The sequence below is a fragment of the Neurospora crassa genome, linkage group I (assembly GCF_000182925.2).
Source record: "Neurospora crassa OR74A linkage group I, whole genome shotgun sequence".
Lineage (NCBI taxonomy): Eukaryota > Fungi > Ascomycota > Sordariomycetes > Sordariales > Sordariaceae > Neurospora > Neurospora crassa.
In genome coordinates, this window is record NC_026501.1 from 786,436 (window position 1) to 814,346 (window position 27,911).

Here is a 27,911-nt window from a genome sequence, read left to right on the forward strand (position 1 = left end):
CATCAAGTCCTGTCAGCATTGGACGGACAAGCGCAACGGACCCTCCTGTCCGAATGTTCTGAACCCGCAACATGCTGTCATTGGCTTGGCTGTTAATGACCTGGCCAAGTTCGTGAGCTTGACACTGATATATTAAATGTCCGTTACGCGGTAAGAGATGAAGACTCGACGACGGCTCTGCTTCTTATTGGTGCCAAGCAAGCAAGATCCAGTTCCGGAGTTGCAACAAGACGGACGGCGGGATGTCAACATATCAACAGTTACGGGTATCATTATTGTAGATGACTACAAAACCTCCATCAGGCTAACATTGGGAGCGGCAAGGCATCGAACAAGTCAGTACCAACAATTGCAACCGCAGGATGACACGAACAGGTTACAATATTGCCGAGAACACAACACCATAGGCACCAACCGTAAAATGAGGTCTGCTCCTTCAATTATTTCCATACCAAGGTTCTTGTCTTCGTCAGACGGGGAATGAATGCTCTCTCCTACCCATAATTACGCCATCTGCAGCCTATCGATAGTGCCTCCTCGTCACAGTTGTTTTCTCTGCCGGACCAGGGCGGCGTAAAGACTCCGGCCAGTCGTGCCTACCCCTGAGAGATGCCTTGTTCCAAGCACCGTTGCTTCTCTTGACTTTCCCTGTTCTCGCCAAGAATCACAGTTGAAGGAAACCACGACCGGACACGTAGCGGCGGAATCTCAGGGTAGGTCTCTCCCATCACACCGAGTAGACACTCACCATTGGATACCTATGTGTATGGGGTTGATGTAGACCCTCAGGAAAAGGGTTCACGCATGTCTCACAATATCATCCGGACGGTCACCGACCCTGAGCGAAGTGTTACTACTCACCTAGTTTCTCAGGTCCCGAACTTGAGGATTAGGATCTGGGAAACTGGGCCCCGACCCAGACCCTCGTTTTCGGGTCCACGTTCTTTTCTCAATGCCTTCCCGGCAAAACTGCACAATGCCCAGAAGAGAACGTGATGATGATCTTCGTCGACAGTTGTCAAATCGGCACGGAATCACGGAAAATCGGTTTATGCAGAAGCCAAAAAGTTCATGAATGTATGTACCCATGTCCACACTGACCATGTCCAGCTGTCTGTCTCTCTTGGCGCCAAGTCCCAAGTTACTTTTGTCTTTGACGGCCGGGATGCTTCCATCACAGCTTCATGTCGAGAAAAAAAAAAAAAAAAAAAAAAAAAAAAAAAAAAAAAAAAAAAAAAAAAATTAAAAAAGAAAAAAAAAAAAAAGGTGATCGCGTTCCTGTTCGACGGCACCCAGGGCACTCCCTGGTTTGTGAAGCACAAAGTCGGGGCAAATTCAGGAACAGAACAAAACCAACATGTCCTAGGTAACTGCCTGTCCCTGTCTTTCCTCAACTTCTGGGCAATTCCTAGAACAAAACAACCCCAAAGAACTCTAGGGCCTAGGCAACGTGTTTCTTCATGTTATCGTAAATCCTATAGGCCAAAGATCTCATCGAGTTTGTCATGGACGAGCTACCACTCAAAATGGTTCGTTTCTTCTTCCTTTTCACAAGCTCTTCATCTGCCAAGTTTCTCGGCAGTTGTCTGCAACTATCTAGTAAGTCAATCAGCGAACTAGGATTATACCTGTAGGGAACACAAAGAACGAAAGAGAAGTCAGTCAATTGCTTGGTTTCAGATGCGCTTTTTTTTTTCTTTTTCCCATCTGTCCGGACATTCATCAACGGGAAAATGTTGTTGTTGTTGTTGTTGTTGTTGTTGTTCTTGTTCTCCATTGATCTCTGCAGGTATCGCATCGTATCGTATCGTATCGTACACTGGCAGTGCAGTGTAGTGTTGTATCATGTCAATCTTGCCCAGCTGCAAGTTCTCAGGGGCAAACTCCACGTTTTTTTTTATGGGGGGAGGGTAACGTTGTTTCCTGGAATAGTATACTTGCGCTTTCGCGCTGCTGCTTCTCATGGAAACCAGTACTACGGATCATGGACCAATTGGGGAATGTGATTGGCATCGGATGGTGCATTGAGTTGCAACTACGTAATTTTGAAGATCTGGAGTGGCAGTTCTCACGGTTTCTCACTCAGCTAGCTGCTGAAAGGCGAAGATGTTGATATCGCACCCCAAAAATAAAAGAAGGAAGAGAGAGGATTCACGATCGGATTGTCGTCAATGTCGGGTTGCTGATGTGATTGATGTGATGCTCCCACGGCCCCGCTTTTGGATGTGCGGTTGAAGATGTCATGCCCGCCATGCTGCTATGGAAGCCCCAGGATCCGGACGGGGAAGATTCTTGGCCGGCTTATCAATGGTTGATCCCTTTGAGACATGTTCCTAGTGTATATAGATTGTTGATCTTTTGAGATTGTCAGTTTCTTCTTGTACGCAGTCAGTAGATGTATCATGGATTTCTGATCGTGGGATCGTCTCGTCTATCATGAATGGATATCTGGGAATACCATGTTTAAGGCTCGATCTTAAACTGTTTCGGTTCCGCGGGTGCCACTTTTGTGCTGTGCTATACTGTGATGCTTTAACGGGGTCGTGAAGCTTGTTTTGATTCTAGACGGCAGCATAAGGCAATATCATCTGTAGTTGTTCTCGAACATGGTAAAATAGGTTGAGGGCATTATACGGAACACGGGTTGTTACTGAAGGGCATAAACAGATTCTTGATGTTCGAGAGCGGAAAAAGTTGAAGGGAAGGGACGACTTCATTGGTGAGACACGTAGTCGAAGATGGTTTCACGTTCAACTACCCACTATCTAGAACCGGATCCCACCATATCAGCAGCTACTCTGGCATTCACATCTTCATCTTCGTCACGCATCTAACTTCAAGTTCCCTATAACTGCGACAGATGCAGGCATTCCCAGGCATACCGTCATCAAATCCAGTCCAGTCCAGTTCAATCATTGTACGTCTCCTTAATCTGCCAATAGTCGACAGTTAATATTCATCTATGTCTACCCATTCTTTCCCGTCAATTGCATCTCCCAGTTGTACAGCAGCAGCACGTTTCCCGCCCGTGATACCCCGGATTCCGACCAGCCCTTACGCCACCGGACGGAAAGGTGCTTTTGAAACTGGCATGGCTTGCAATGAGCTCGTGCCCCTTGTCAGCATCTGATACGATGTGACTTGCATGAAAGGGGGTGGAGAGGCATGACAGACAAGTGGCTTGAGTCAATTTTGATTTGTTTTGGCGAAGCTGGAACAGAAACTGAAGAGCGAGGACATTGCCGGTTGGAAATGCGAAGGGGGCTGAAGTAATCCTCATCTTGGTGTGATTTGGCATGTAGAACTCGTTTTGGTCATTGTCGTTTTGGTGGTTACAACTTAGCTCGTTATCATGCTCGAAGTGTACGGATGCTGGGTGTTGAGGTGGTGAAGCTCTCGAGACTTGCTTTCACTGTTGTGCGCTACCAAACCAGGCAGTTGCTGAGGGACGAAAGCAACACCAGAACTCACGTCTCAAATGAGCCGCCCGGTAAACACTTCGTTCTGCCATTTGACATGAAAGGTGCGGGGGACTTGAAATGCCGAGTTCTGGGACGGTGGTTGGTAATTTACAGGTCCTGGTGGAAAAGAGCATCGAACAAGAATAAAAAGAGGAAAAAAAAGATTCACCTTCGATAGGTTCGAACGCACCACTTCTCGATGGTTCTAAAATAATCAAAAAACAACAACCGCTCGTTCAGAGCAATGGTGAACCGTTTGGTTTCTTCTGTCGACTGGAGCGTTCCCAGATACCATATAGGTAGACCGGCTACTAGGCAGTGAAGACCCCTTTTCGTGTCTTAGCACACACCGTTCCCAATCCGGACAGATAACAGATTTTGAGTTTTTGAAACTTAAACGGTAGACCACTGTGCCATCTGACCAAGCGGTTGTTGTTAGAAGGAAGGACCAACCAGGTCCCTTGTATGGTCATTAGGGGGTGGGTAGGTTGATATCGGATGAAGGAATGATGTAGCAAGGCGCGGCAGGCATGGAAGGTACGGTCCGGCAGCTGGCAACCGGAACCGGAACTGGGACTCGGAGCTCGAGTAGATCGGTTGAGAAAGTAGCGATGAGTTATGCGCCATGGCGTAGATAAATGATTGTGATGGTCTTGACGGTGTTGCTGTGGCACTTCTAGAGATTGAAGTACGGCATCGGGCAAAAGATGGTGTCAGTTCACATTTTATCGCAACTGCAAGTTTCGTCGAACTTGAAGCAACGAATGGAGACGGTGGCCAGCTGTATCCCAGGTAACAGACAGAAGGGCGGTGCCGTGGTGGACACGAATCTCTCTGCAGTTTTTACGTCGAGGCATTGTTTGGGGGGAAATTGTGCATCGATGGGATTGCCATAGAGCATTGATTTATTTGGTGTTGGATTGTCTCAAACCGAGATAGCGTCCTCTTTTTGTATTCACAATTTTTGAACACATCTCCAGCACGTATTCTGCCCGAGTTGACAGTGTCGAGGCATCCATAACTCCCATAATGCCTTTTCCTCCACGCCGTTGAAGCTAGTAAAGGGGATAACGGTTGTAGCGGACTATGTTGATACCACACAATTCCCACAGATTCATGTTCGCACTGGTTTCCATCTCAGCATTGGGGTCTTCAAGTCCCGCGTTTTCTCGTGAAGAATTTCAGCAAGGGCGACTGAAGCGACACGCGGAACTTCTCTTTCCTCCTCGTCGCTATCCCCGCAGCGTTTCGCTCTCCAGTCCACTGCAGTTGCTTCCCCCAATGCCCCGGCTTTGAAGTTAAGTCCGGGTCTCGGGGCGCCGTGCTCCTACTTTCTCCATTCAGTGGCTGGTTTCCCTGGGAGAACTCACTAGAACGCCTGTTCTTTCTGTTGTCTCCTCGCCCGCTGGTGGAAATGACCATCACATCCTCCCTTGCTGCGGGCCTCCGCCCTAACTGCGTCCACTGACAGCTGTTCGCTCTCCGGCGGGCCTCCAAAGTGCTGCCAAAGCCAAAAGACGGCATTTCCCCCAACGGTTCGTCCAAATCCTCAACACACCAGTCCCGAAACCACCGACAACACCGATCACGCTGGGACCTCGGTCGTCACACTCAAGACACTTGTCCTTTCTGTGCAGTTCCTTCAGATTCGGCCGCAGATACTTTCTCAAGAGCTGCGTGCTGTGAGGCAATTGACTGCTCATCAGGTTCAGTGAGGCGAGCCGCATCTGCAATAAACCTGCGCTACCACTGTCGAACTTGGAAGGGCGTAGATGCCGACATGGCACGAGTTGGTGATGTTGTTTTTCTTATCGCCAAACGAGAAACTTCTGGAATACCGGAATGCTGTTGACGCTCGAGAATGCGTTCTCACTCGCATTGCGTTGGGGTGTGTGCTGAGGTGTGGGCTGGAGGTGTGTGCATACTGGCAGACTTCCCGGAGGTGTTTGAACTCGAGGGTTCGTCATCTGCGTCGGATTCTTGGAAGAACGCATTGTTGGTGTTGAAGTGTCCTTTTCTCCCTTCTCAATGCAGGCCACAGCTCACATGTACGTCTGTGACTCCTTGTAACCACTCGCGGTTTTCCTAACACGCTGGTCACCACAGCGGCTTGAAGGACACTCTGGCCAGATCTCAAAGCCAAATGCTTCCATGACCATTATTTCCAATCCCTTTCGCATACACTGTGTCGCTATCAACTTCTGCAAGATCATGGCGATCTTTGCTCTGCGCTCGTAATCGTAGGCGTACGAATAATTTTCGAAATGAACACGTCGGCGAGCAAAGACAGAGATGGACGAAGGAAGACCTTCGGACGTGAGTAGAGAGACATTTGACATGGTAGCAAAAGTTTTAGGAGTCGTTCTCACGATGTTATTGGAGTTGGTCAGGGTGACGTCCAGAGAAATATTAAAAGGAGAAAAGGTGTGGTGTAAAGCACTAGAAGTCGACGGGACATTGAAAGCTTAAAAATCCCAGACCTCTCTTACGTTTTCTAACACATGCTCATTTGAATGCCCACAAATGCCGGGCATCGTGAGCGGATTTTCCCTGTGCAGTCCGCCGAAGTGGGAGCCTGATGGCAAATTCGGCCAAGAATAGAGCAGCAAGTGTCGCCCACCAGACGGTAAATGAAGTCGACTCTATATCCTAAATAGGAAGTGGTGATTAGTACACGGCAAGTATGCAGAATGTGCGTTCTACACTCGACAGGGTGTTTCCTCCCCTGGCACTATTGAGATGACTCGGAACGCAGGAACTCGCACACATCGATACCTAGGCTTCTCATTGGTCGATATGATGGAAAGCATCTCATTTGGGAAAGTTCCTCTGCGTCAAAAAGTGCCGATAATGCAGCACTATGGTATTGACTTGCCTCTGCAGGAGCCAAGGCCAGAGCTCAGATAGCATCACTTAGGGTAGGTTGACTGTTGAGAGGTGTGGTACAGAAAATTATTCAATTTTCGGCAGCAAGACCAGCAACGGAGGCCGGAAGGGGCGATGTTGGTGCTTTTCTGTAGGCCTAGCGAGTTGAAACCTGTTCATGCGCTATTATCATAGGGAAAGTGCCCAGCCTGGCCTGTACGGCATGCCAACTGCAGGTTCACTCCGAACACCAAAAATCTTGAGGCAACAAGCATATGCACCATGCATATAACTCCAGAGATTCTGTATATCAATTTTCTTTTTCTTCGCCGGGTGTCCCGAAGTTCCGGTGGTGATGAAAATGGTGAGTGTCTTTTTAGACTTCCGCCGTCTCGGTCCGTTTATGTCCCCTTTTCCATGTTTCACTAACGTCATTTTCTTGGTCGATTCCAGTGCTGCAACGAGCTGCACATATATACCACATAACAAAACACGATGACAATTGATACAGGGCCTGGTTGGTGCGATATCCTACTCTTCGAACACATGTGGCTTCAAACCGGAATCTCTCCCGCAAGTGTCTTCTCAAGCGGAGGCTACGTGAAAATGCAGAAGTATGCAGTTCACCCCAGTTTCTCGATGACCGACATTCCTCGATGGCCAACAGGTCATCGTACCGACGATTATTGAGTCATATGCACTAGGGCCTTGGAAATTCGAGAATAGGATCAGTGCTCTACTTGAAAAACCTACCTTTTGTCACCTATATAAGGCGTGCTCCCCCCCTTGGTGTTCGAGGCTCTCCCATCTTCTCTTCCCTCATTCAGACATCGCCAACACACATCGCCAACGGTTTCTATCACTCAACCTGCTACAGCAACCACTCAGCTCTACCACACTCAGCTCTACCGCACTTCAAGATGTCTCAATACACGACCGGCGATGTCGCCTTCCTCATCGAATGGCACCGTTTCAACGTGGGCAACCAAGCTTTGCTCAAACGCCTCAACCCAGCTCAGTACATGGAATTTGCCTGTGGACATCCCGTCATTGTCCTGGAGAAGACCGCAAGCCATGCGCTTGTCACCACTGTCTCGGCCCATGGGGCGACACCGTGGAATAATTGGCAAGCCCCATGGACCTCCGGCCGCCCCTACGCCAGGGTGGCAGACCATTTCCGTTCCTTTGCCGGAAGCCAGAGGCCGAACAGCAAAAGGGAGTTTCTTCGCCTTTCCAAGGGTGCTTGGCCCAAGCCAAAGAGTTCTTTCGTTCACGTGGTGAACATCCTCCTTGTTCCTCTCTTTGCTTTGGGTGACTTCACGAAGCCCAAATGCTGGGAGAGGGAGGGGACCATTCTCCATGTGTCCCCGACCAGTATGCATGATCTGATCATGCATATCCAGGTGGCCAACCCCAGGTGGCTTGAGCTGCTTGGCCGACTCGAGTCCCTCGCGGTCAAGAATCCAAAAGCCATCACGACGAAGCAGCAACCTTCTGTTCCTCCTCCTCCTCCTCCTCTTCCTTCGCCTCCTCCCACTCCTCCAGCAGCGATGCCGGCCCCCCCTCCTCCACCAGCCAGACTCGCTGGCTGGACTGAGGTGGTGAAGAAGAAGAAGAGGAGGTAAACTCTTCGCATCAGCAAGACTTCGAGACACGTGCGGTGGTGGCTTAGCAAACAACGGGGAGGCGGGGTGTTTACACACTTTCACTCCTCGGCTGCGGGTCACTTGATCGTCGTTGTCGTCGTCGTCGTCGTTGTTGTTGTCATCAGAACACTACAAGAATCAGTTGGTTGAAAGAAAGAAGCAGAATAAGTCTCACCCCATCTCGGCTTTAAGTCTGCCCTGCGGACCCTTCTTTCCTCTCGCCATCTGTCATCACACCTACCTACCTACCTACCTCTACCATTACCATGCGATAACCGTTCCGACCTCTCCATCTTCATCGACACGATCCTTCTCAACCACCCATCTCTACATCCGGAGGAATCACGATCCGATCGAGCCGAGTCACGAGTTTCAGTCTTGGTATTTTTTTCTCTTTTTTTACGGGGTAGCTTGTCATCTAGTCAGACTGCCCTTTTTTTTTTTTTCTCTTTTTCTCATCTCGGAAAAAAAGGAAGAAAAAGGTCCTGCTAGCTCGTTGGTTATGAGCATCTATCTCGACTCTCTTTCTTTGAAAGAAGTTGGGATGAAAGGTTCTGGGTTCGATTCCCGGGCGGTCTTCATTCTTTCTGGGTCTTATTTCGAGGGAGTTGCAAGTCATGTATCGTTGGACGTTATGAGTTCGGATGGTCTGAAAGCTTATCTTTGTGTTTGGTTTTGTGCTGGTACTTGATCGAGGCGAGGAAGTTGGATACTTGTGTGAGAATATGGACGGGGCGTTTTCTTAAGCAATTCACGATCATCTATTCCTCATTGTTGATACCTCTAATCAAGTTGTGTTGTCTACTGGTTTCACGATATGTGCCCGAAATTGTAAGACGTGCGGTCAGAGATGGTCCAGATGACTGTGATGTTATTCTTGTTGTTCTCAACTGTCAACTAGCTATCACAGGTTCTGTACCGGGTTTTATACCCAGGCTGCTCGAGTCTATTGGACTTGCCCTGCCCAGTTGGACTTGTCCTGCCCTGACACGGGGTTTGACGTCCCGCTAGCCTTTGATTCCAGACGGATCAGCGCTTTTGGGTTGTCGAGTTAAATCCTGGATGGGTCGATGGAGCGAGTTGCAGCTACCATTGATGCGTGTGAACCAGCGTAGCGTAGAGTGCAGAATGTGTTCATTATTGTTAAGTCTAAGCTCTGCCATCTACTGACTGCTCTGTTGAGCGAGCCTTTATAGGCTGCTCTAGGATGTAGCTACTTCCCTTACCCATCAAGTGGGTGCGAACGGGGAAACCCCGTATTATACCCAACTACCTAGGCTTGCCCAGTTGAGCTCGCCTACCCAGTCGGGACGGCTGATTTGCTCGGCCACGCCAACGTTAAACCGCCTAACGGACACCCGGGCATTCACCACGCTCGTCTGGGAGGCGGGCTTGCAAGATCTTTTCAAGTGCCCGGCCAAACACAATACCATTCTCCAAGTCTTGAACGACGACAACTTCGAGCCGTCCTTTGAACCTGGCTATCCGGATTGCCCTGTGAAGCCCGACGTGTTTGGTGAAATCCATCGGTATCTCCAGGATATTTTCCGATCCTAGGGATACCGATGGTAGTACTTCTATTCCGAAGTGTAGGCGAGTATTGTGGATGGCGGGAAAGTTGCGCTTTTGAATATAGGCGAGATAATGCGAGAGACGCAAGTCCTCATTGTCAACCGCGGTATGACGATCCCGCTGACGCTCCCGAATGGTACTATATCCTATCCTTCGGCAGAGATCCCGCCAATAAAGGTTTGGTCCGTCTATTTAGGCCACAAAACCCGTAAAGATGAGGTCGCTACGTATACCGACAGTGACACGGGGTTTCCTCGTGATCACTCTGATTGTAGAAGGAAGCGGCGGCGCCCTTGGGAAGCCGCGAGCCTTCTGTCGTCAAGTACATATAGCCTTGACGACCAGAGCGTCAACCCAGCTAGATCTTAGGAATCAACACAACATACACTCTGAGCTTGAGGCTACGCTGTTGTCACGCATCAATGGTAGCTGCAACTTGTTTCATTTGATCCAACCAGGATCCAAATCGATAGACCGTGAAGCGCTGATCCATTCGAGATCAAAGGTTGAATGACGGTACGTCAAATACCGCTGATGAGACGACAACCCATCATCTGCTAGCGCCCATCGATAAACATTCGTCCCTAACTAAATAATCATCTAACCAAATAATCATCAACGATTTGCTCTCGTTGAGAGAGGCATCGCACCTTCCACTGCATACTCGTCCCCAACCAGCCCACCCTGAATCAAATCAACCTTATATTTGACGAGACCCCAACCTCTCGTCCCTCAACCCTCGTTCTTCGTTTCTCAACCATCCATCAAACATTTTGGCATCTTTTAGCCTACTAAAGGACGTCACAGTCGACCCTTCAGACTACGAGATCGATGAATTGACCTTGCGTTATTAAGTCTAAGCTCTGTCGTCTACTGACTGCTCTATTGAGCGAGCCTTTATAGGCTACTCTAGGATGTAGTTAGGTACTTCCCTCAAGAGGATAGATGCTACTTCCCTTACCCATCAAGTAGGTGCGAACGGGGAAACCCCGTATTATACCCAGCTACCTAGGCTTGCCCAGTTGAGCTCGCCTGCCCAGTCGTCCCGACTGGCACTGGGTCATCCTATCACAGAAGTGATGAAACGGAAAAGAATCCTGATCGGCACGTTGAAGCTGGACACATGCCCTGGTTTATTCAGTGAAATTCATAGACGAACGTACCTAGCGAAAACTTGTTCACGGCAAGGAGTTTGCTCGAGACATCGGCGTGGACAGCATATCCGACCCAGGCTCAGGCCCAGGCCCAAGCTAATGTTCATGTTCAAGCTTCGGCACAGGCTCCGGTTCCCACCCCAGCAGCCAAAAACGTGGCCGGCGGACCTTCATTTGCAGAGGTCGCAGTTTCGTGCGCTACCTATCAGCAACGACTCCCCGGCTTTACATTCACCGGCGCCCTCCGTGCCCCAGCCGGTCCGGTCCGTACCCAGAGAGCCCTCAACAAGACGCCTAGACCGTCCCGTCCCCTTGAGGACTTTGGGGCTGCCCCCCAGCATGACCGAGTGCGGGCCGGAGTGTCATTTCGGCGTTGAACAGCGGAATTGAGAATACACCTTTCTGAAGAGTTCGGCGGACGGAAAAGGCAAATTGAGGATCATGGTCACCAAAGGGAGTCTCGGCGGCGGATGTTTGGGATTTATTGTATGACGAGTTAGGAAAGTAGCAAGGATAAGAATTGATTTATGTATTGTGAGAGATTTTGCTTCAAATCATGCATTTCGTGCAAGTGGTGCGTTTTTCGAGTCGTCTCTGAGATGTTCGTGAATGAATCGTGCCTTCCCAAGTAGACAATGTGACAGAAGTCCCCGCACTTACTGGTAGAGTTTCTCTTCACGAAAACTACAATGAACGAGAAAAGATTGATCATAACATCAATTTTTTCTGTTACGAGAGACGGATATCGTGATTCTTGTCAAATGGCTTTTTCATGTTCTGCTCATGGAAGATGTCTCGGGATTTACAGCACCCAACTGGTATTCGACAACCGTATTGATTGATTGAGGCTCGTTTGCGAACTCTCCCTACGTTTTTGCACAACTTCAAGCATATCTTGTTAGTCCGGATGTCACTGTCTCAACACCGATGGGCTAGGACACTTTTGTTTCGCCGAAATTCGACAGCTCATATGTACTGGTCAATGACAACACCAGACGTCGAACACTCGACAGTCACAGTGCAACCAACACCTTGGTCACTTGATACAAGCCTCCTAGATGATCTTCGATCTCTCTAGTTACTCATTAGAACTGTGACTTGCAAGCGTACGATGTCGCTCTAGTGATACGGACCATTGTCATGCACCATGGCCATGGCAGCGGAACATCCGGCGCAGGCATAGCGATCCAGTTTCGTACTCCGTTAGGCACAAAGTCAGCACAATGACAAATATTCACGCTAGCTCGCGATCCGGGGCTCAATTGGGAAATATCATTTTTACCACCAGTATAGTTGCTGTGGGACAGGGGGCGATATGACATCGAATGCGAGTAGTACACACCGAAGGACGTACAGGTAATCACCCGCTCAATATCCACCAGACTCGAGGTGCGCTCGACGTTACCAAGAGCCAGTGTCACAACAGATAGAAGACTTCGGATCACCAATCGATCACTACCATGGCATCAGCGGATAATTAACCCGATTCAACACGCCGCTCGCTACTACCACGGTCCTGTGTTTCATTCCGTTCGGCGACCCAAACGGCTCGGCGTCTTACTCACACTCAGACACTCTCACTCGCAATTACATTAACTATCGCAGCCACGGCTCGTGCTTACCCACCTTGTCTCCTCGCTCGTGTAGTGAATAATTCTGATTGATTGTGAATTTCTTGACACTGCTGACATGTGGGCTCTTCAGCCGGGGACCAGACAGTGTCCATACCGCCGACTCAATAACACTCTCCACAGTAAATACACTCCTCGTCTCAAGTTAGATGGCGTGAGATTAAAGAGCATGTCATTCCCGTTCATACCATGAAATGGTTTCTTTTTTTTTTTTTTCTTTTCTTTTTTTTTTTTTTTTTTTTTTTTTTTTTTTTTTTTTTTTTTTCCACCCAAATGAACTTTGTTGAATTTCCCTTTCAGGTCTTATGGAACCTGCTGCACTGGCTGCTTACCTAGTGTCCCTCGAGAGACACTGTCTTAGAGTTCATCGTATCGAAATATGCAACCTACGATCTCGATTGGCTGGATTGCTGACAGGAAGACTTGGTTTATGTCGTTACCCTTACCCACCAATTGGTCTTAGTGTTGCTAATAAGTGCTGACGGTTTTTTTTTTCTCTTTTGGTTTCGCCGCTTACTCACCGATTGTACATGGGTCTCGACCGGGTCTGCTGGAAACTTGGAATCTCACCTCACCTTGTTTGGGGCCCACATCGTCGTGCGTGTTACGGTATTCACCGTGAGAAAGTTTTCCTATCCCCGAGTGGATTGTCATCCGGTTACCTAGGTTGGGAAGTAATGACGGTCAGGTAGAGTCAGCGGAGAGATTTCATTCCATCACGGTTGATGATTGAACACACCAGCATAATCACATATGGAGTGCCGCACGAATGTGTAAATCACTTGGTACCTTACCTAGTGACTGAATGTCACTTACACAAGCCATGTTCACTCATTCACTAAGCTATCAAAGTGATCTGAATTCCACGACCTAAGCCTACCTACCAACAACACCCCCGATCAATACCCGCTTGAAATAGACTAGGTATATAAACAAACCAAATCAACAATTCCCCTGGCACCAACAAGTCTCACCACAGACAGACAGGCTCACAGCTGAGTGAGAGCTAGGTACGCAGCATTCAAAGTCTTCATCATTTTACCTACCCTCCAGTAAAAAGCTAAACCTGAAGGAAGATGTGAGACTGCTGCCTGCCCTGCCCTGCCCTGTCCTGCCCCCCTGCTCCCTGTTTCGCCTTAGTTGGCTTTTGATGATTTTTGTTACCAGGAAAGGATAGTAAAAATTCACGGTTGATCCAGTCTCAAAGGGGAAATCCCGAAGAAGAAAAAAAACCCCACCACCAAACTGCACTGGGATCTGCTCCTCGCAATCATTCACATTCCTACGTTTCCCGTTTTACGAGGCTCCGAAGCTCGTCATATAGGTAGACAGGTACATAGAAATTCGCCTTGTTGAAATCTAGCTAGGTGGGCTAGGAGGGAGGAGGAGAAAGAGGAGGGCGTGGCGATGGAAGCCTGATCATAATTCTTTGTTTTATCAAGGTATATGTAGGATTCGGTACTAAAGAATGGAGGTGATGCCCAAAAGTTACCGGGGTGTTGTTAATGGTCTGAGAAACAGAGGTGTGACTGACTCTGATCAGCTTGATGAGTTCGGTCGGTCGGTTGTGAGATGATGTGTGTGTGTGTGAACGTCTTGAGCTAAATGTCCAGCCCGCAAGTTCCACATCGTCGATCCTTCATCGTGATCATTTTCATCGTTCTAGAGCAGAAGGGTTATAGACATGCTCACCGCACCCGCCTGGACCCGTGACCTGTCCCTCCTGCTGGGTCGTGCAGCATGCTGACCGTAAGGGGCCCACTGCTGCTGATGAATTGTCACTGACCCGCCAGTAGCGCCAGGGCTGAAGAGTGAAGAACTCGACCGCCGCAGTTCACTTCGCTGTACTGTACTGTACCTAACCGCCGCAACACCTCCGGGATGGTCGCCGGATCACCGAGCCGCCCACACGGGCTGCCCGGGCAAGACGCTCGATGCCCTGCTCGGCAGACGGGGCGGGGAAATGCGGGATTGGGCAGGCTCGGCAGGCAGTGGAAGCCGGACCACAGAACCTGTCCCCTAACGAAGCTTCCGTGTTGTGGGGTACCTAGGATTCGTACAGTTTGCGCTTTCCTTCACGAGTACACACGACTTGCTACAAAAGTAAATTTGCGGATTGTGGGAAATGCAACACCTCTTGGCCATCTTCCACAAATTATCCGCCGAGACTTTTGCTCATGTACTTTTGGCGCGCTCGGCGCTGCGTGGAGAGTACGAGAGAGCGCTGGCCGACGGATCTTTAGATGTCCTGTCTTTGCTGAAAGACTCGGGAAACCTTGCCTTGTTTTGGCAGCGCTCAGCTTTCTCGGCTTTTCTGGCTCTGCCTAGAGTGTCAGCCAGCGGTGATACTACACTATGCTTCGAGGAGAATTCTCGAACAAATCAGTAAAAAAAATAGCCACGACTGTGTGAAGAGACTACGGATCGTGAAGTCGGCCTTTTGGGACAGCATCATATCCCCGGTTTTCGATTGGGACCCACTACGAACCAGTCCTGGGTTTTCCGTCCCGAGAAGACGGTATCTGGTAAAAAAGCCGGGCCTAGAATTGGGGTATGTATTCGTCATCATGCTTTAGTTCGGGACTTGGGATAATGGCTAGGGCAGGTTTCAAGTTGGTTGAAGCTTGTTGTTGGGCTTGTGACTTGTCTACACCGCGATACGTGTACAACAAGCTGGTGGTTGCTTGGTTGGTGGTGCTGCCGCCAGCTGGGCGAGCTACACTAGCGGTATTGCAGGGTAGGGGGAGTTGGGAAAATGTCGGTATCGACAATGTTTCGTTGTCGGTGAGCAATGTGTATCGAGATTTTTTTCCGGTTTCGGGTGGGATTGGAGCTGGAAAACGAAATCCACATCATTGCTTCCGGGAGAGGTGGCCGACACCAGTACCTAGAGGTACGTATCTCCGTATCCCATTCGATACGGCCGAGGGAGCTGAGGCTGCGAGTCTATGACAACCCCCAATCGGGTAAACGTGAACTACATATCTTCACCTTCAGAATCTTTGTGTCTTCATGCGCGAATCTCATCACTCAGACGGCAAAAAGGCTTTGATATGCCAAGTGGTAGCCATTGTGGCCCTCGGCGAGGTGAGCCCCCACTAATCCGCCACTAATCAGCCACTCGGAGGTCGAAAACCAGATGCTTCGTAGCCTGAAGCGTACCTTAGCTGAAGCGGTCCGACGTGCATGTGCATATTCGGGAGATGCAAAGTCTCCAAGTTCTTCCCGTCAGGCTCGGGCTCGACGAGAAAGGCTCCCATCCATCCATCCATTCAGCCATCCAGCCAGCCCCAGGATGATTAGAGATTACAATGTGTTTGTGGGGTTTCTGCCTGTCCCTCCCCTCCCCCTCCCGGCGCTCCCGCTGCTGCCCGGGCTTGCTGCAACTTTGACAGACCGAACGGGAGGGAGTGAGGCAATCGAGTATCGGCCGGAACATGGGAGAGTTCTAGCCATGCCTGTTTTTTTTTGTCAGGTTGCCTTGTGGAGGGCTCGGCAGTTATCAGATTGTTAAAAGAGTTGTTGTCCGAGGCAAAATAAGCGGTAATATCGATCGCTTATAGCAGGCAGCGGCGGCAGCCTTGGAGGTTCTAATCTCCGTGAAGATCCACGCTAGATCTTGGTAGACACGGAGGCGGTATTCAGCTATCCAAGGAAATGTTGTAGTTGTAGTGTAAGCTCACCGACGGGGCTGTTTAGGTAATAGCCGCTCCAGCGTTTGATTGTGAGGCTTGTGGAATGCATAGCATTGTCGAGCTCATGAGCTTTAATCAACCGTGCGGGAAATGCCGTTTGTCTTCGTGATGACCGTTTTATGGGACGACAACAAAGCTGCAAAGTTCGATAACCGTACGACGCGAGAACAAATCTCTTCAAAAATGTAAAAAAATGCCGCTACACGGAATTCATTTAAGAAAGCCCACAAGTTGAGCTTTTTTTGTTTCTCTTGAGAAATCTTGTTTGTTTTCTCCCAACTTCACGACGAGTCGGATCTTCGCGCATATTTACAAGTCAAGAAATTGGCCCGATGCGGAAGACTTCTCTCAATGACCACAGGTTGGGTCCGAAGCATACTCGTCAGGTCTACAAAATCGACTATGTCGGTAACCAGGCGTTCTGTGTGTAAATTCACCCGCACAATTCCCTATCGTGAACCTCTTGTTCTTATCGTTGGATCCGCCATGGACGTCTGTCTCCCCGTAGTTTCCCCATGCATTGGATTGTACCGCAACAGCCGCTGCCACATGCTCCAGTTCTCCACCGAGTAAACAAAATCCAACGAAAACATGGATAATGGCTGTTATCACGAACCAGTAAACCAAAGTTCAAAACCACGAGCTGCTTAAATTACCGGACTGCTGGACAAACTGTAACACGTATGTACCCCGTAATTTTGATCTTGTTCTCGAAGTCTGGGTCCCCCCAACCTGCCAAAATGGCCGAGCTCCCCGAATTCCCCGGGATTCTTTGTTCTTTACATTCCATACATCATTGCGCCCGCTGGAGTTTCGGCCGAATTGTAGCACATGACCGATGACTCTTCCATTGTGTGGTTTTTCCATGTTGGCGGTGTTGTCGTCGCGCTCTACTTTTTCTTTCAATTCAAAGGGATCAATTCCCAGACGGTTCTGGCCTACAGCCCTTCTCAAGATTGATTGGCCGTAGAGCGTCGGGATAATTGCCATTTGAATTACCAAAACAAAAAAACAGCAGTAGCAGAACTCCATGTTGGTAAGACCTTGTGTCAAGACTTGGCGGAAATGGACATTTGGAATCTTCCATGAGACCTCTTTTTCGGGGTTCTCTGATGACTCCGAACTTGAAATAAATGGAGCTGAAAGCTCAGCTGGAACCGTGAGGCTCATCGCATCATCCGTCAGTGCAAACCCTCTGAAACCTGTTATCGGCTGTTGATTTTCTTCGGGAGTCCAGAAGTCTAGCGCAATATGTACCCCGATATGGTCTCGATAGCGAGTGACACATTGTTGATATGTAGGTATGTCCGACATCGCTCTATGGTGCATTGTCTAGATTGTCTTGTCTCCCCTATCGCGGGATGAGGTGACGGCCGCAAAGTTGACTCATCTTGGTGTTTGGTGAATGGTTGAAACTGAATACCCAATTTGCGACGGCCACGGCGCGGGTGCGATATAGGCATGCTAGGAATGGGGTCTTACCTGCTACGATACGCATGAAGTTGAGGGGCTCTTGGCCTGACGTTTTGCGCCCGACGGCAATGCCGTGCGACAGTGAGCAAGCGATAGTGTACTATGGAATCATCATCCTATGAGCAACGCGGGGAATTCCGATACCAATTTCATGGCGTTGTAAGTTATCACAACTGGAAATTAGTCTAGGGTCTTCATCTTGATAGTGCTGGCATCTGCTCTCTCGATAAGTTTTGCCAAAGCGAAGCAAAAGGCTGGCGGTTATCTAATGGTTTTCAATGTCTGTAACGCCATTTCGCGGTTTATTGGAGGTTTGATGTACGTGCCACGGGGCCGCATTTCCATGAATGATCATGGTGAACCTATTGGATTACACAGAATCATCAAGTATGGCTTGAGTGGGATTGGCCGTGAACAACATGATTGTCAGTGACCTTCTTGCGGCTTAGGCGTTCCTCATCATCATGGTTCACAGTAAACAGCCAATTACCTGGAGAATTGTGGTCATTGACATGCCTACCGCTGGAACGAACCATGGTTCTGGTCTCGAGGGGCAAGAGGTTGCAGTCGTGTCGGGTGTCTCGGATTCACCCAAGACGAGGCCGAACGGTCTGCGGGAGTGGTGCGAATCGGCCGAGCACGTCCCACGACCAGCTGCTCCTTGGACTCACGATCTCACAGAACCAATGTGTTCAACTGACCACTGCGGGCATTTGCAGGAGCGTCAAAGAGGGCACTGCCCAGGTAAGTAGGTGTTGCGGATTGACGGTCGTTGATGCTCTGGCACGGCCTGACACGCAAGATTGAAGCCCAAATCATGTGGGGAAGCCGTACAGCCGCAGCCGCAACCGCGACCGCGACCGTAACCGCGACTTGGCGACGACAAAGATGTGCAGTCATCAAGGTCAGAAATGCATGTCTGTGACGAAACGGTTTGCAGAGTGGCAGAATCTCCCGGTGTTGTTTGAGCTGGCCCGAAGGGTTTGGTGCCAACACTGCAGTATGAAACCGGTCCGAAGAGCCACCAGCTGCTGGATTTACAGAGACGCATGTCGAGGTAGTAGTAATTACTTAGCTCATGCTGACCTAGTCACACTGTCGCCCGTAAAAGTTGGAGATTCTTTGCAAAACTTGACACGAACTTGAGGATTTGCATGCTTCAGAGGCTGTGTTGCGCTTGCTGTGATAAAATTAAACATGGCAATCGTCATGGCGGCGCGGCTGTGAAGGAAGGAACTGAGAAAGAGGCCTGCCGAGAATGCTAACCAAATTTGGCGATGCGTCACTCGAGGGAACAAAGGAAAGTGGAAGCAAGTGGAGACGGGAACTGGCTCGGGGTTTGGCTTTCTTTCAGCGGCCATGATTGGACAAGCCTGGCAGAAAGAGGGGCTGGTGGGGTAGGCATCCCGGCCTTGGCAGCTGGATTGACGACCCTGATCCGTAATTGTTAGTGCTTGTTAGTGCCTCGTGATTCACAGCAGTCAACACCTAGTTGAGGGTTCACCTTCATCCACAAGATCTGTCTGGCGCTGGTGGTGATGTAAACTTTGACTCAAAACTTGCACATCTTGCGGCAGGAAAGAGAAGGCGACCAAACGTTCGTTCAGCTCTTCTGTGGGCCTCACAGGCCTCACAAACACGCAGTTCCATGTGAACATCATGCAACATCACCAGCGTCTGGAAATCCCGTCGGTGACTCTGATTTGCCTTCGCTTTTCCCGTCCGGCTGATGATGGTGGCCTGCTTTCTCTGTGGCAACGGCAACTCCTCAAGACATGGACATGTGTCGCGACCCCTCTTGGTTTGCCTGTTGTTGGGCCTGTACAACCGCACACACACTCTGGACGGAATAAACCACTCTGGAGCCACTTCAGCTGTGCTGCTATGGCTGTGTTCTTCTCGACTGGCGCTGTTGCTTGCTGGATGCAGCTTGAGTCACACTGCAAACTCAGCCCAGGAGTTGGGATAGGAGGGCAACCACTATCCATGGTTTGATGGGTCGTCGATCTGCTTCACGAGAATCTCGAGCGAGACTGTCTACATACCATCCACATACATAACACTGCCCTTGGAAGACACCAATATAGAACCTTTCACTGCCTACTATCCCATAGACCGTCGACATCTGGTGGTGGTAGTGGTGGTGGTGATGGTGATGATGCAGTCTACGCCCCGCATTCCCCCCTCCCCCCAGCCCAAGCCGCTTGATAGGGCCACTCGACAAGGGTGATACCTAGGTATTCTGCTTCGACCTTCCTGTCTTGCCCGTGATGCCTTTGTGGTGTCTCTGGATGAATGAATCCGAATGAGCGACCCAGCCAAACCAGCGAATGAGTGGCAAGTCGTACAGAACCGCACCCCCGCCGACTTGCAGCAATAGCAGTGCGAGGGCCAATCAGGGTGTTGCGGCCCTGCAACCCTTCCCTCCTTTCTCGCTGCACAGGATTTGGAGTTGGAACTTGGGTGATGTCGCGCAATGTTAAGTGAAAGAGTGAGTATCTGGTGTCGGCGGCCGAAGGGAGTTTAAACTATTGAGAGAAAGGAAGGGGCGTATAAGAGTCTGATGGCGTCCACAACGATGATGATAAGAAGGAAGCGTTTGGAATCTTACAAAATCCTGGGCAATTTATGAAGTGAAGCAAATTCCATGAGAAAAAAGTCCACATCATGAAATCGAAAGTGTAGATATTCATTCAGCTGGACCTGCCCCATCCGCTTCCCATATCAAATACCATCAGATAGGTAGCGACCAGGCGACCTACCTTGCAGCGGTTGCCCTGGAGTGGAGGCACTTTGTAGCTCTAGTGTATGCATGGAAGGTGATTCCCTTGCGTCAACGCAGAGCGAGCGAACAGGCAGAAAGGGGAGAAGTGCGCAAAAAGCCAACCCGGTCCGCTAACTGCCGGAATCCCCCAATCGCACCAAATCCCACGGACGCACCGGCAATTTCTGTTACTCCATCGAGTACCGGCGACTCCCGCTCGACCTCGCTCCCGTCTGATGTGGGAAGGAACAGAAATCCGGTGGCAGCAAAGCGTCACCTCCTTCAAAACTCATCGACACCCACGCTTCCGTCCCAATCCTCCCTTTTTCTCTGACCAGCACAGCAGCCATGTATTCCTCCAAGATCTAAGACGATCGCGACTCAAGTTTTCCCCAAATTTGTAGTCTGCGTGATAGATTCTGGTGTATTTGCACGCCTCTTTTTCTTTTACGCCCACGTCGTCACAACCGCCATCATCGCCAACAAATAACCAAAAGCTCTTTTTAATCTACCAAAAAGTTTCCCACCCTCGCAATTGTTCCCAGTCTCTCCCAGGCCCCGTCCCCATTTGTGCGTCGCTGCCTGGTGTGTGTCTGAAGCCGTATTCTCCTTTTCTGTGCGGCATTCGCTGGACCCTGCGACAAAAGGAAAATCAACAAGGACCAAACAAGTGGAAGAGCCCAGGCCAGTCAGTCATAGATCGTCAGGGTTTTCAACAAGAGACACACCACAACACGACAACTGCCTATTCTCGCATTCATCACCAGACCGAATCGGTAGATTTAGCGACTCGCTTCCCTCTGCTGAAGACGGCGAGAAGACTCACTCCTTAGCACACAACACCACCTCACCTGCCCATACGACAAAGAAGCACGGCAGAGGCAAACAGGTTCTTTTTCTTCACCTGCTCCATCAAGACAATCACTGCCTCATTATTACTCACCGCAACGTCAATTGCCCACTCGCCACAATCGAGCCTACACTCCATACTGAAAACAGCCAAACGAGATCCATTTTCAGGCTTCCGTCTTGGGACGCTTGGTCACACCACTGAAAGTGCGCTGTGAAGGAAGCCGAAAAAAAAGTGTTAGCACACGCACCAGTCACCACCCACAAAAAGACCTAACATCCCTTCCCTCATCCACATCGCACATTGCACCAGGTGAACGCCCTGCCAGTTGCAGCCACCTGTTACCCTCCTTAACAAATCTCCGATCCGCTGTAATTGTCTTCCGGCGGCAGAGAGAATTAATCGAATCAATTCCCTTCTGTTAGGTTAGGTTGCTAGGGCTCCCTCGCCACCCAAGCCAGCGCGTGCGAAAAAGGGAAGAAGAGTCATCATCAGCAAGAGGAGACTGCCCGGGCACGGCAGACCAGGGTCGCCCCCCATCCGGTTCCAATCAGGTCCCCATCAGGCCCAGCAGTGTCAGCGGTCCAGCGCGAGACCAACAAGACGGGACCCGCCCATCAGGTCTCTATCGCAGTCCAAGTCCAAGTCACTCACAGTGCCCGCAGGCAGCTGGCCGAGTCTTTTTGCTGTTCGCCGCCCCGATCCCAGAAGGATAAGGACACGCGCCCGCGAAGAGTCACCCCTTCCCGCCTACTCCCATCCGACAACGGGGGGTGCATCGTCACCACCACACATCGCCGTCCACGCCTTTTAAAACAAGCCGGCCAGACACGTCGTCTGCCTCCCCACACCGAGCCAGCTTCTCAGTCTGTACCTTGCATATCCAGTCTGCACGGCGTCACCATCACCAACCCACACCGACATCACCATCGCATCGCAACCACCTCATCACACACGCTAGCCGCAACTACCAATACCACCACCACTACCACTACCACAAAAACAACAACACTCCTTGCCTTTTCCGACTCGAACATCTTCAACCGTCTCCACGCCTTTAACGACGACAAAGCCTTCAACGAATCATAACTACCTCGAGACGATATTGTACTCTCGATAACACCATTCCGAGTTGCGCATATGGTAGCATACTAAGCCTACCATAAGCACCCCCCTTTCGCCCCCCTTCAACCTCGGCGAAATCATCCACGAAACGATGCATCTTGCGCTTAAACACACTACTCCAGTCGCCGTCTCTGTCGTATCTTCCGGTCCGTTCTTCCATCGTAGAACCTTGAGATCCTGCGCTTTGCTGCTCTAGGATATTCTCTCTACTCTTCGACATACTTTGTTTTGCCTTGTTGGTGAAGCTTGCATCTCGATAGGTTCACGATCTGTTCAATACCCCAACGATCTAATCGGTCGATACTACAACAAGACGGCGACTGGAGGTACTTGGTTTTGCTTTCAACCACCATAAGTGCACCATGAATTTCAGCAGCGAACGTCGCGTGCACCCCCGCTGCAGCTCGCTTCTTCGAAACGCCTCATATCCCACTACTACCTCAACCTCCTACGCCTCCGTCGATTCCCTTTTCTCGGTTTCTTCTTTAATCTCGGTGCCGTCCAACACTACTTCGTCCCAAGACTCGGATGACTCCCGCTCGAGCGCATCCGACACTGAACAATCTTACCGCACCTTTTCTTTTCCCACGCAGTTTTCGAACTTGTCGCAAACTTCCATCAGCTCTGTCGAGAGCCTTTGTGAACCGTCCGTAAAGCATGTTAGCCACTGGCAAAAGAGTTGTGCTGAACAGGCCAAGGGCAACCGTCTTTTGAGACAAAACCCCCGGCGCACAAACCGCTCAGCGACCTCTCGTACCGGACATCCGCCCTCTCTAGTGAGACAAGATGACCGCAAAGTTAACTTCGTTGACACCGTTGTCGGTAAGGAGTATCTACTACTGGTTTTCGCGATGGACATATACTCAAATATCTTTCTTAGATGCAGCCACCTTGACCGTTGAAGCCATTTGGCCTTTGTCCTCGGCCTGCCCTCGCAACGGCAACGGAGCGAATCCGGGGCTTTCGCTGCGCCAGTTCATCCAGGAGACGCTCAAGCGCTCGCGTTCCAGCTATTCCACCTTGACGGTCGCACTGTACTACTTGATCCTGATCAAGCCCCACATCCCTGCCTGCGACTTCACCATGGAACAGCCCCGCGATTGCCTCGAGAACCCGGGTCTCCAGTGTGGGCGCCGCATGTTCCTTGCTGCTCTGATTTTGGCTTCCAAGTATCTGCAGGACAGGAACTACTCGGCAAAGGCTTGGAGCAAGATCTCTGGCCTCAATGTCAAGGAGATCAACCAAAATGAGATGGCTTTTCTCTTGGCGGTCAACTGGAAGCTGCACATCCCAGACCACTTATATGAGCGGTGGACTGAGTGCATGGCCAGGCTCAATCTGTCGCTTCCACCCTGCTCTGGTTCTGCAGCCCAGCAGATTTATCAGCAGCAATGCGCCAACTACAAGAATGCCGTCCGCAAGTTGACTCCAGAGTTGGATAACGTCGAGGAAGTGGCCTCCTGGTTTCAGCAAAGATCGCCTATTGTCGTGCCGACTGTCGCCAGATCGCTCTATACGCCTCCGTTTGAGCGTTCTTCCCCTTTCGAGAGCAAGGCTGAGTGCCGCGCTAGGGTTCCGGCTCCGATGGCAACTCCTGCTGTTATGGAACCGAGCCCTTTCGCCGTGCAAGCGGAGTGCCGCATGGCTCCGGCGCTTGGTTTGCTCCCGAGCCCGCGTCCCACCCCTCAGCTGCGTGCAATGACCAGTACTCCTGCAGTGAGCGCTGTGTCTTGTCTTCTTGCCAAGGGCTCGTCGATGGGATACGCTATGCATCAGGCTTCGCACGCAACGGCTGCTCAGGTCTCGGATCGGTGGCCTTCGGCTTCATCTCCCCCTTATCTTACCCGCCGCTCGTCTCTTGCCAACAGCGTTTCTACTGCGTCTTCTCCCGAATCCATGATTTCCGATTCGTCGCAGCTGTCTCGATCTTCTTCTTTCTCCGCTACTTCCGTGGAAAGTGCGCCGTCGTCCGACACGGATGCTCAGGCGCGCTACCAATATGGGAAGCAGGATGGTGAGAAGTATGGTCTTCAGCCAGTTATTGTTTCGGCTCATGAAACCTATGGGGTCAACACCTTGACACTTTCGCCCGAGTCCTGCTACATGGATCCAGCGGGTCAGAACCTCAATGATTACAAGGTCGCTGCACTTGCTCTTCAGGACTTGCGCCGTCAGGGCGGCGATCTTCCGGCTAGAGCGGGAATGAAGCGTGCTAGGGCTCCTTCTACCGACAAGCCTTTGCAGGACAACGTTCGCGATCTTCTTTCTGGCATGGACTCTGTGAGACCATCTCGCCAGATGCCGGTCCGCTCCTTCTCCGAGGAGAGTTACAAACGGCTCTGTTTCTCGGTGGAAGACGCTCGGCCTGCAATCTCGTCCCTCCATCCTGCCATGGGTGGCATCGGTGGTCCCGGGATGTGGGATGGGATTCTTTGCTAAGCAGTTGCGATTATCATTCGAAATATCCTTTACGTTACGTCACGTCCGCATCTAGCAGCACATTTTTATCTACTACCTGCCTTCGTGACAAGCTTATAATTCCATATGTTCACTTGGGGAAAAATGGAAGGCGGCGCGCTGGAGTTAAGTTTTGCAGTCCAACCTTGGAAACATCAAGCTAGACGGCTTAGATGGGGCACCCAAGGGAACAGGCTAAAAGCACTTTTTTCATGCATTATCCTGGATCTGGGAAATGGCATTGGGATGGTTGGGCTTGTGCTTTGTTTTACCTTTTTGCGCTGGCGAACCGGTGGTTGTAGTTTAGTGTACGATGAGGAGCGGTGGTTGTATCCGGTTGTTGTGCTTACAGTCTTTTTTTTTCTTTTTTTTTCTTTCCCTTTCGTTTATCTGGCACGATGATATCCGCGTCTTCTGGACGCTTGGCGAATTTAGGGCATGGGAGGCAAGCACATGGAACGTCCTTTATGAACATAATGGATCTGGAGGAGCATATATCTTTACAACTGCAACCAGGAGCAGGGCGCAAAGGCAGCGCATACGAACAAACACAACAGAGAAACCTTGGCTTGGGATTATCCGACAACGGCTTTCACTCGCGGACGACCAAACCGACGAAGTCGAATGGCTTGCCAGGTTCCTGAACACCCTCGCTATGCTTAAGAAGCCATACTTGGCAACCCACACGAATAAGATTTGGGATCTTGAATTTCACACATTCCTTGGAACCGCTCTCGAACCTCCTCCGTCCGTCTCTTCGTTAAACACACACGCACGCACCGAGAACATCGAAACCTTCGTATCATCGGTCGATCGTCGAGTTTTAGTTTACAAGCAAACAAAATGGAGCTATACAGACAAGCACACACACCCGGTTGCTTAACCAGCCGGATGGGTCTAGTTGCAAACTTATCAAAATCGAACACCTTAATAAACACAAATGTGTTCTGACATGCCTTTTTGCACAGATTCAAAGATTTTGCACACCGTGCCCGCTCGTTCTGCCTCATTTACGTGCCTGCGCCAACCGTTCGCAACCAGAGAGAAAAGAAATGTGAGCCAAATAAGAACAAGCCGAGCTTGATCACGAGACTAAAGACGCGGAGAGGCCTACCGAGCCGCAACGGGAATCACGACACGACACGAGATCCCAGTACGGACCGATCAATGAACGATGAGGAGGACATGATGCCAAGCAAGTGAGGTAAGTGACTGGTAAGTTTGTTTGTCCGTTTGTCATTGTCGTAAGACTTTCGTGGGTCTCATCCACTTTGGTTCTCACTCACGTACACACTCATTCACTCACTCATCGTTCGCCATCCGGATCTCATGGAATAAACCTCACCGGAACGGATGGATCGCAAACCCTAAGTGAGGTTACCGTCCGACTCTTTTTTTTTTTTTGTTCTTGGGATCTCGCGCCACGTGCTATTGTTCTGTGGCACACAGCGGGAAAACTCTTCAAACTCACACCGTCGCCGTCACCCATGTATGACTGGTTGGCCCCTCGAGCCGTTCATAGCCGGCCGTTCACTCCACTTTAGATCAATCAAGATGTGGAAGGTTTGACCTACGGATAAGGCAGGCACGAGGGTGAAGGCTCGTGAGGCATGTGAGACCTGACAGGCTCAGATTCCAAACGTTTTTGCCTCCTCATTTCGGTTCATCGTTCATACGATCCTCGCGATCCAATAGTGTGCTGTACACTAGCATGTCTAGTGGCATCTTCTGTCTCATTATACTTTGACAGTTGCTCAGAGCATCAGGAGCCCGCCCTCATTCGCGTCTCGAGGGGGCAAACGAACCATCGAACCAGTCATGCCTACCGGGATGGAAATGTAAGGGTCCCCGAAAGTTCGGAGCCACGGAGCTTCCATCCTGAACTCGAGGCGAGACAAGACAGGACATGAGACTTACAGAAGCACGCCATATTCAGACACAAACTTGTGCGTGAGTGGCCGAGTGAGTCACGCCGGAAGAGGTCGGAACATCTCCGATATCTGTTTTAAACTTGTACACATGTCCACACGAGCACGCATGAGCCAGGAGTTCCTCCGGACCGGAGTACCCTGCGATTTATTGATCGCCACCTAGTCTGCCTGATTGAGACCCACTTAGTTGGTTTCTTGTTAGTTGATACTTGCCTTGGCAGTTGGTGGTGAAGAAGATGGTAATGGGGTCGGTTGGCGTACCGTGACCCTTTCTTAACTTGTCTGTTGTCGGACCGTCGTCAGTGGTGATACTGTGGTTGGTGAGGCTGGGAATTTAACTTCATGGACCCGTCCTGGGCTGGCTGCCGGATGGCCGGAATTATTGGGGTTTCCAGGGTCATTAGAATCATTGAATCAGGGCCGGGACGTCATGTTGCTTGCTTACACCACTGTGTCTTGTCGACACTAGGATACTGCTACCATCACACGACCTGTCATTGTTGATATCGTTCGATGGTTGTGCCTAAGGGGACTGGCTCGGTTGCTGGTTATAGTCGCTGGTAGCTGGCTCTGGGGACTACAGAGTCCACCACCCTAGTATGCACAAGCTGTCCAGTCGATGGGGATATGTTTGTACGACGAGAATGCAGCGATGGCTTGTAGATTCCCAGGATGTTTATCATCTCCTCGAGCTGTCCTTGATTGGAACTACCGACTACTTGGTTTAAATTTTTTTTTCAATAATAATAATAATTCCTTAACACCACCCTTCTTCCCATCCCGGTTCGATAGTCTCCCCAGACAGACATTTTGTGCTCGGGGTTATCGAGTGTTGATGGCTGGCTTAGGAGGGGGGCATCAGCTGTACTTGATTCCTACAGCTTTCTAAGACGACGCTGGTGCCCGTCCTGCCTGTTCTTGTCTCACACTCCCTCTCACCTTGTCTAGGTTCAAGCTGTCAAGAAACGGAGCGATGATGGGCATGTGATTGATTGAAAGGGGTTGCAGTTGAGTAGTGAAGATAACCGGAAGAGATGGGCAGAGAGAGAGACACAGAGAGAGCAGGAGGAACTTTCCTTTCTGTAGTAAGAGACTGACCAAGGGGAAAGTGGCTGGCTGGTTGTGTAGATGGATACCTCTAGTTGGGGAACGGTTTCAATGTGCCAATTACCTAGGTACCTAGATAGGTTGTTGGTTGATATTTGATATGCTGGAACATTGATACTCTACTCCATGCACTTGCGCCATGCACACTACAAGGAATGGACATTAGCTGTGATATGAGTT

At 50.3% G+C, this 27,911-nt stretch overlaps 6 protein-coding genes and 1 non-coding gene across 7 annotated transcripts; 4 read left to right on the top strand and 3 right to left on the bottom strand.

Moving 5' to 3' along the window:
• Window positions 1-5,503: 5,503 nt before the first annotated feature.
• On the bottom strand, window positions 5,504-5,800 carry NCU09080 (hypothetical protein; the record flags this gene model as incomplete). The annotated part of the gene is made up of 1 exon (XM_959804.1): window positions 5,504-5,800. One exon carries the CDS (start codon window positions 5,798-5,800, stop codon window positions 5,504-5,506), a length of 297 nt encoding a protein of 98 aa, XP_964897.1.
• A 1,446-nt stretch (window positions 5,801-7,246) lies between these two features.
• Window positions 7,247-7,951, top strand: NCU09081 (hypothetical protein; the record flags this gene model as incomplete). The annotated part of the gene is made up of 1 exon (XM_959805.1): window positions 7,247-7,951. The coding sequence occupies one exon, from the start codon at window positions 7,247-7,249 to the stop codon at window positions 7,949-7,951; it is 705 nt and encodes a 234-aa protein (XP_964898.1).
• A 3,832-nt stretch (window positions 7,952-11,783) lies between these two features.
• On the bottom strand, window positions 11,784-12,389 carry NCU09082 (hypothetical protein; the record flags this gene model as incomplete). Its single annotated transcript, XM_959806.3, has 3 exons — window positions 11,784-11,896; window positions 12,053-12,153; window positions 12,325-12,389. 3 exons carry the CDS (start codon window positions 12,387-12,389, stop codon window positions 11,784-11,786), a joined length of 279 nt encoding a protein of 92 aa, XP_964899.3.
• Window positions 12,390-17,961: 5,572 nt separating this feature from the next.
• Window positions 17,962-18,724, top strand: NCU09084 (hypothetical protein; the record flags this gene model as incomplete). Its single annotated transcript, XM_959808.1, has 2 exons — window positions 17,962-18,241; window positions 18,645-18,724. The coding sequence occupies 2 exons, from the start codon at window positions 17,962-17,964 to the stop codon at window positions 18,722-18,724; spliced, it is 360 nt and encodes a 119-aa protein (XP_964901.1).
• A 766-nt stretch (window positions 18,725-19,490) lies between these two features.
• NCU14002 lies at window positions 19,491-20,156 on the bottom strand. The gene is made up of 3 exons (XR_897758.1): window positions 20,109-20,156; window positions 19,846-20,025; window positions 19,491-19,784 (listed from the first exon to the last, which is right to left on the bottom strand). It is a non-coding gene; the product is annotated as a ncrg69 (non-coding RNA).
• A 1,990-nt stretch (window positions 20,157-22,146) lies between these two features.
• On the top strand, window positions 22,147-24,675 carry NCU09085 (cyclin; the record flags this gene model as incomplete). The annotated part of the gene is made up of 2 exons (XM_959809.3): window positions 22,147-23,058; window positions 23,117-24,675. The coding sequence occupies exons 1-2, from the start codon at window positions 22,599-22,601 to the stop codon at window positions 24,673-24,675; spliced, it is 2,019 nt and encodes a 672-aa protein (XP_964902.2). The 5' UTR covers window positions 22,147-22,598.
• On the top strand, window positions 24,231-25,768 carry NCU16318 (hypothetical protein). Its single transcript, XM_011395030.1, has one exon. The coding sequence runs from the start codon at window positions 25,007-25,009 to the stop codon at window positions 25,574-25,576; it is 570 nt and encodes a 189-aa protein (XP_011393332.1). The 5' UTR covers window positions 24,231-25,006; the 3' UTR covers window positions 25,577-25,768.
• Window positions 25,769-27,911: the final 2,143 nt, after the last annotated feature.

What these genes read in the sequence shown, in the direction of transcription:
- NCU16318 (XM_011395030.1), top strand. Translation starts at nt 25,007, where the DNA reads ATGAGGAGCGGTGGTTGTATCCGGTTGTTGTGCTTACAGTCTTTTTTT.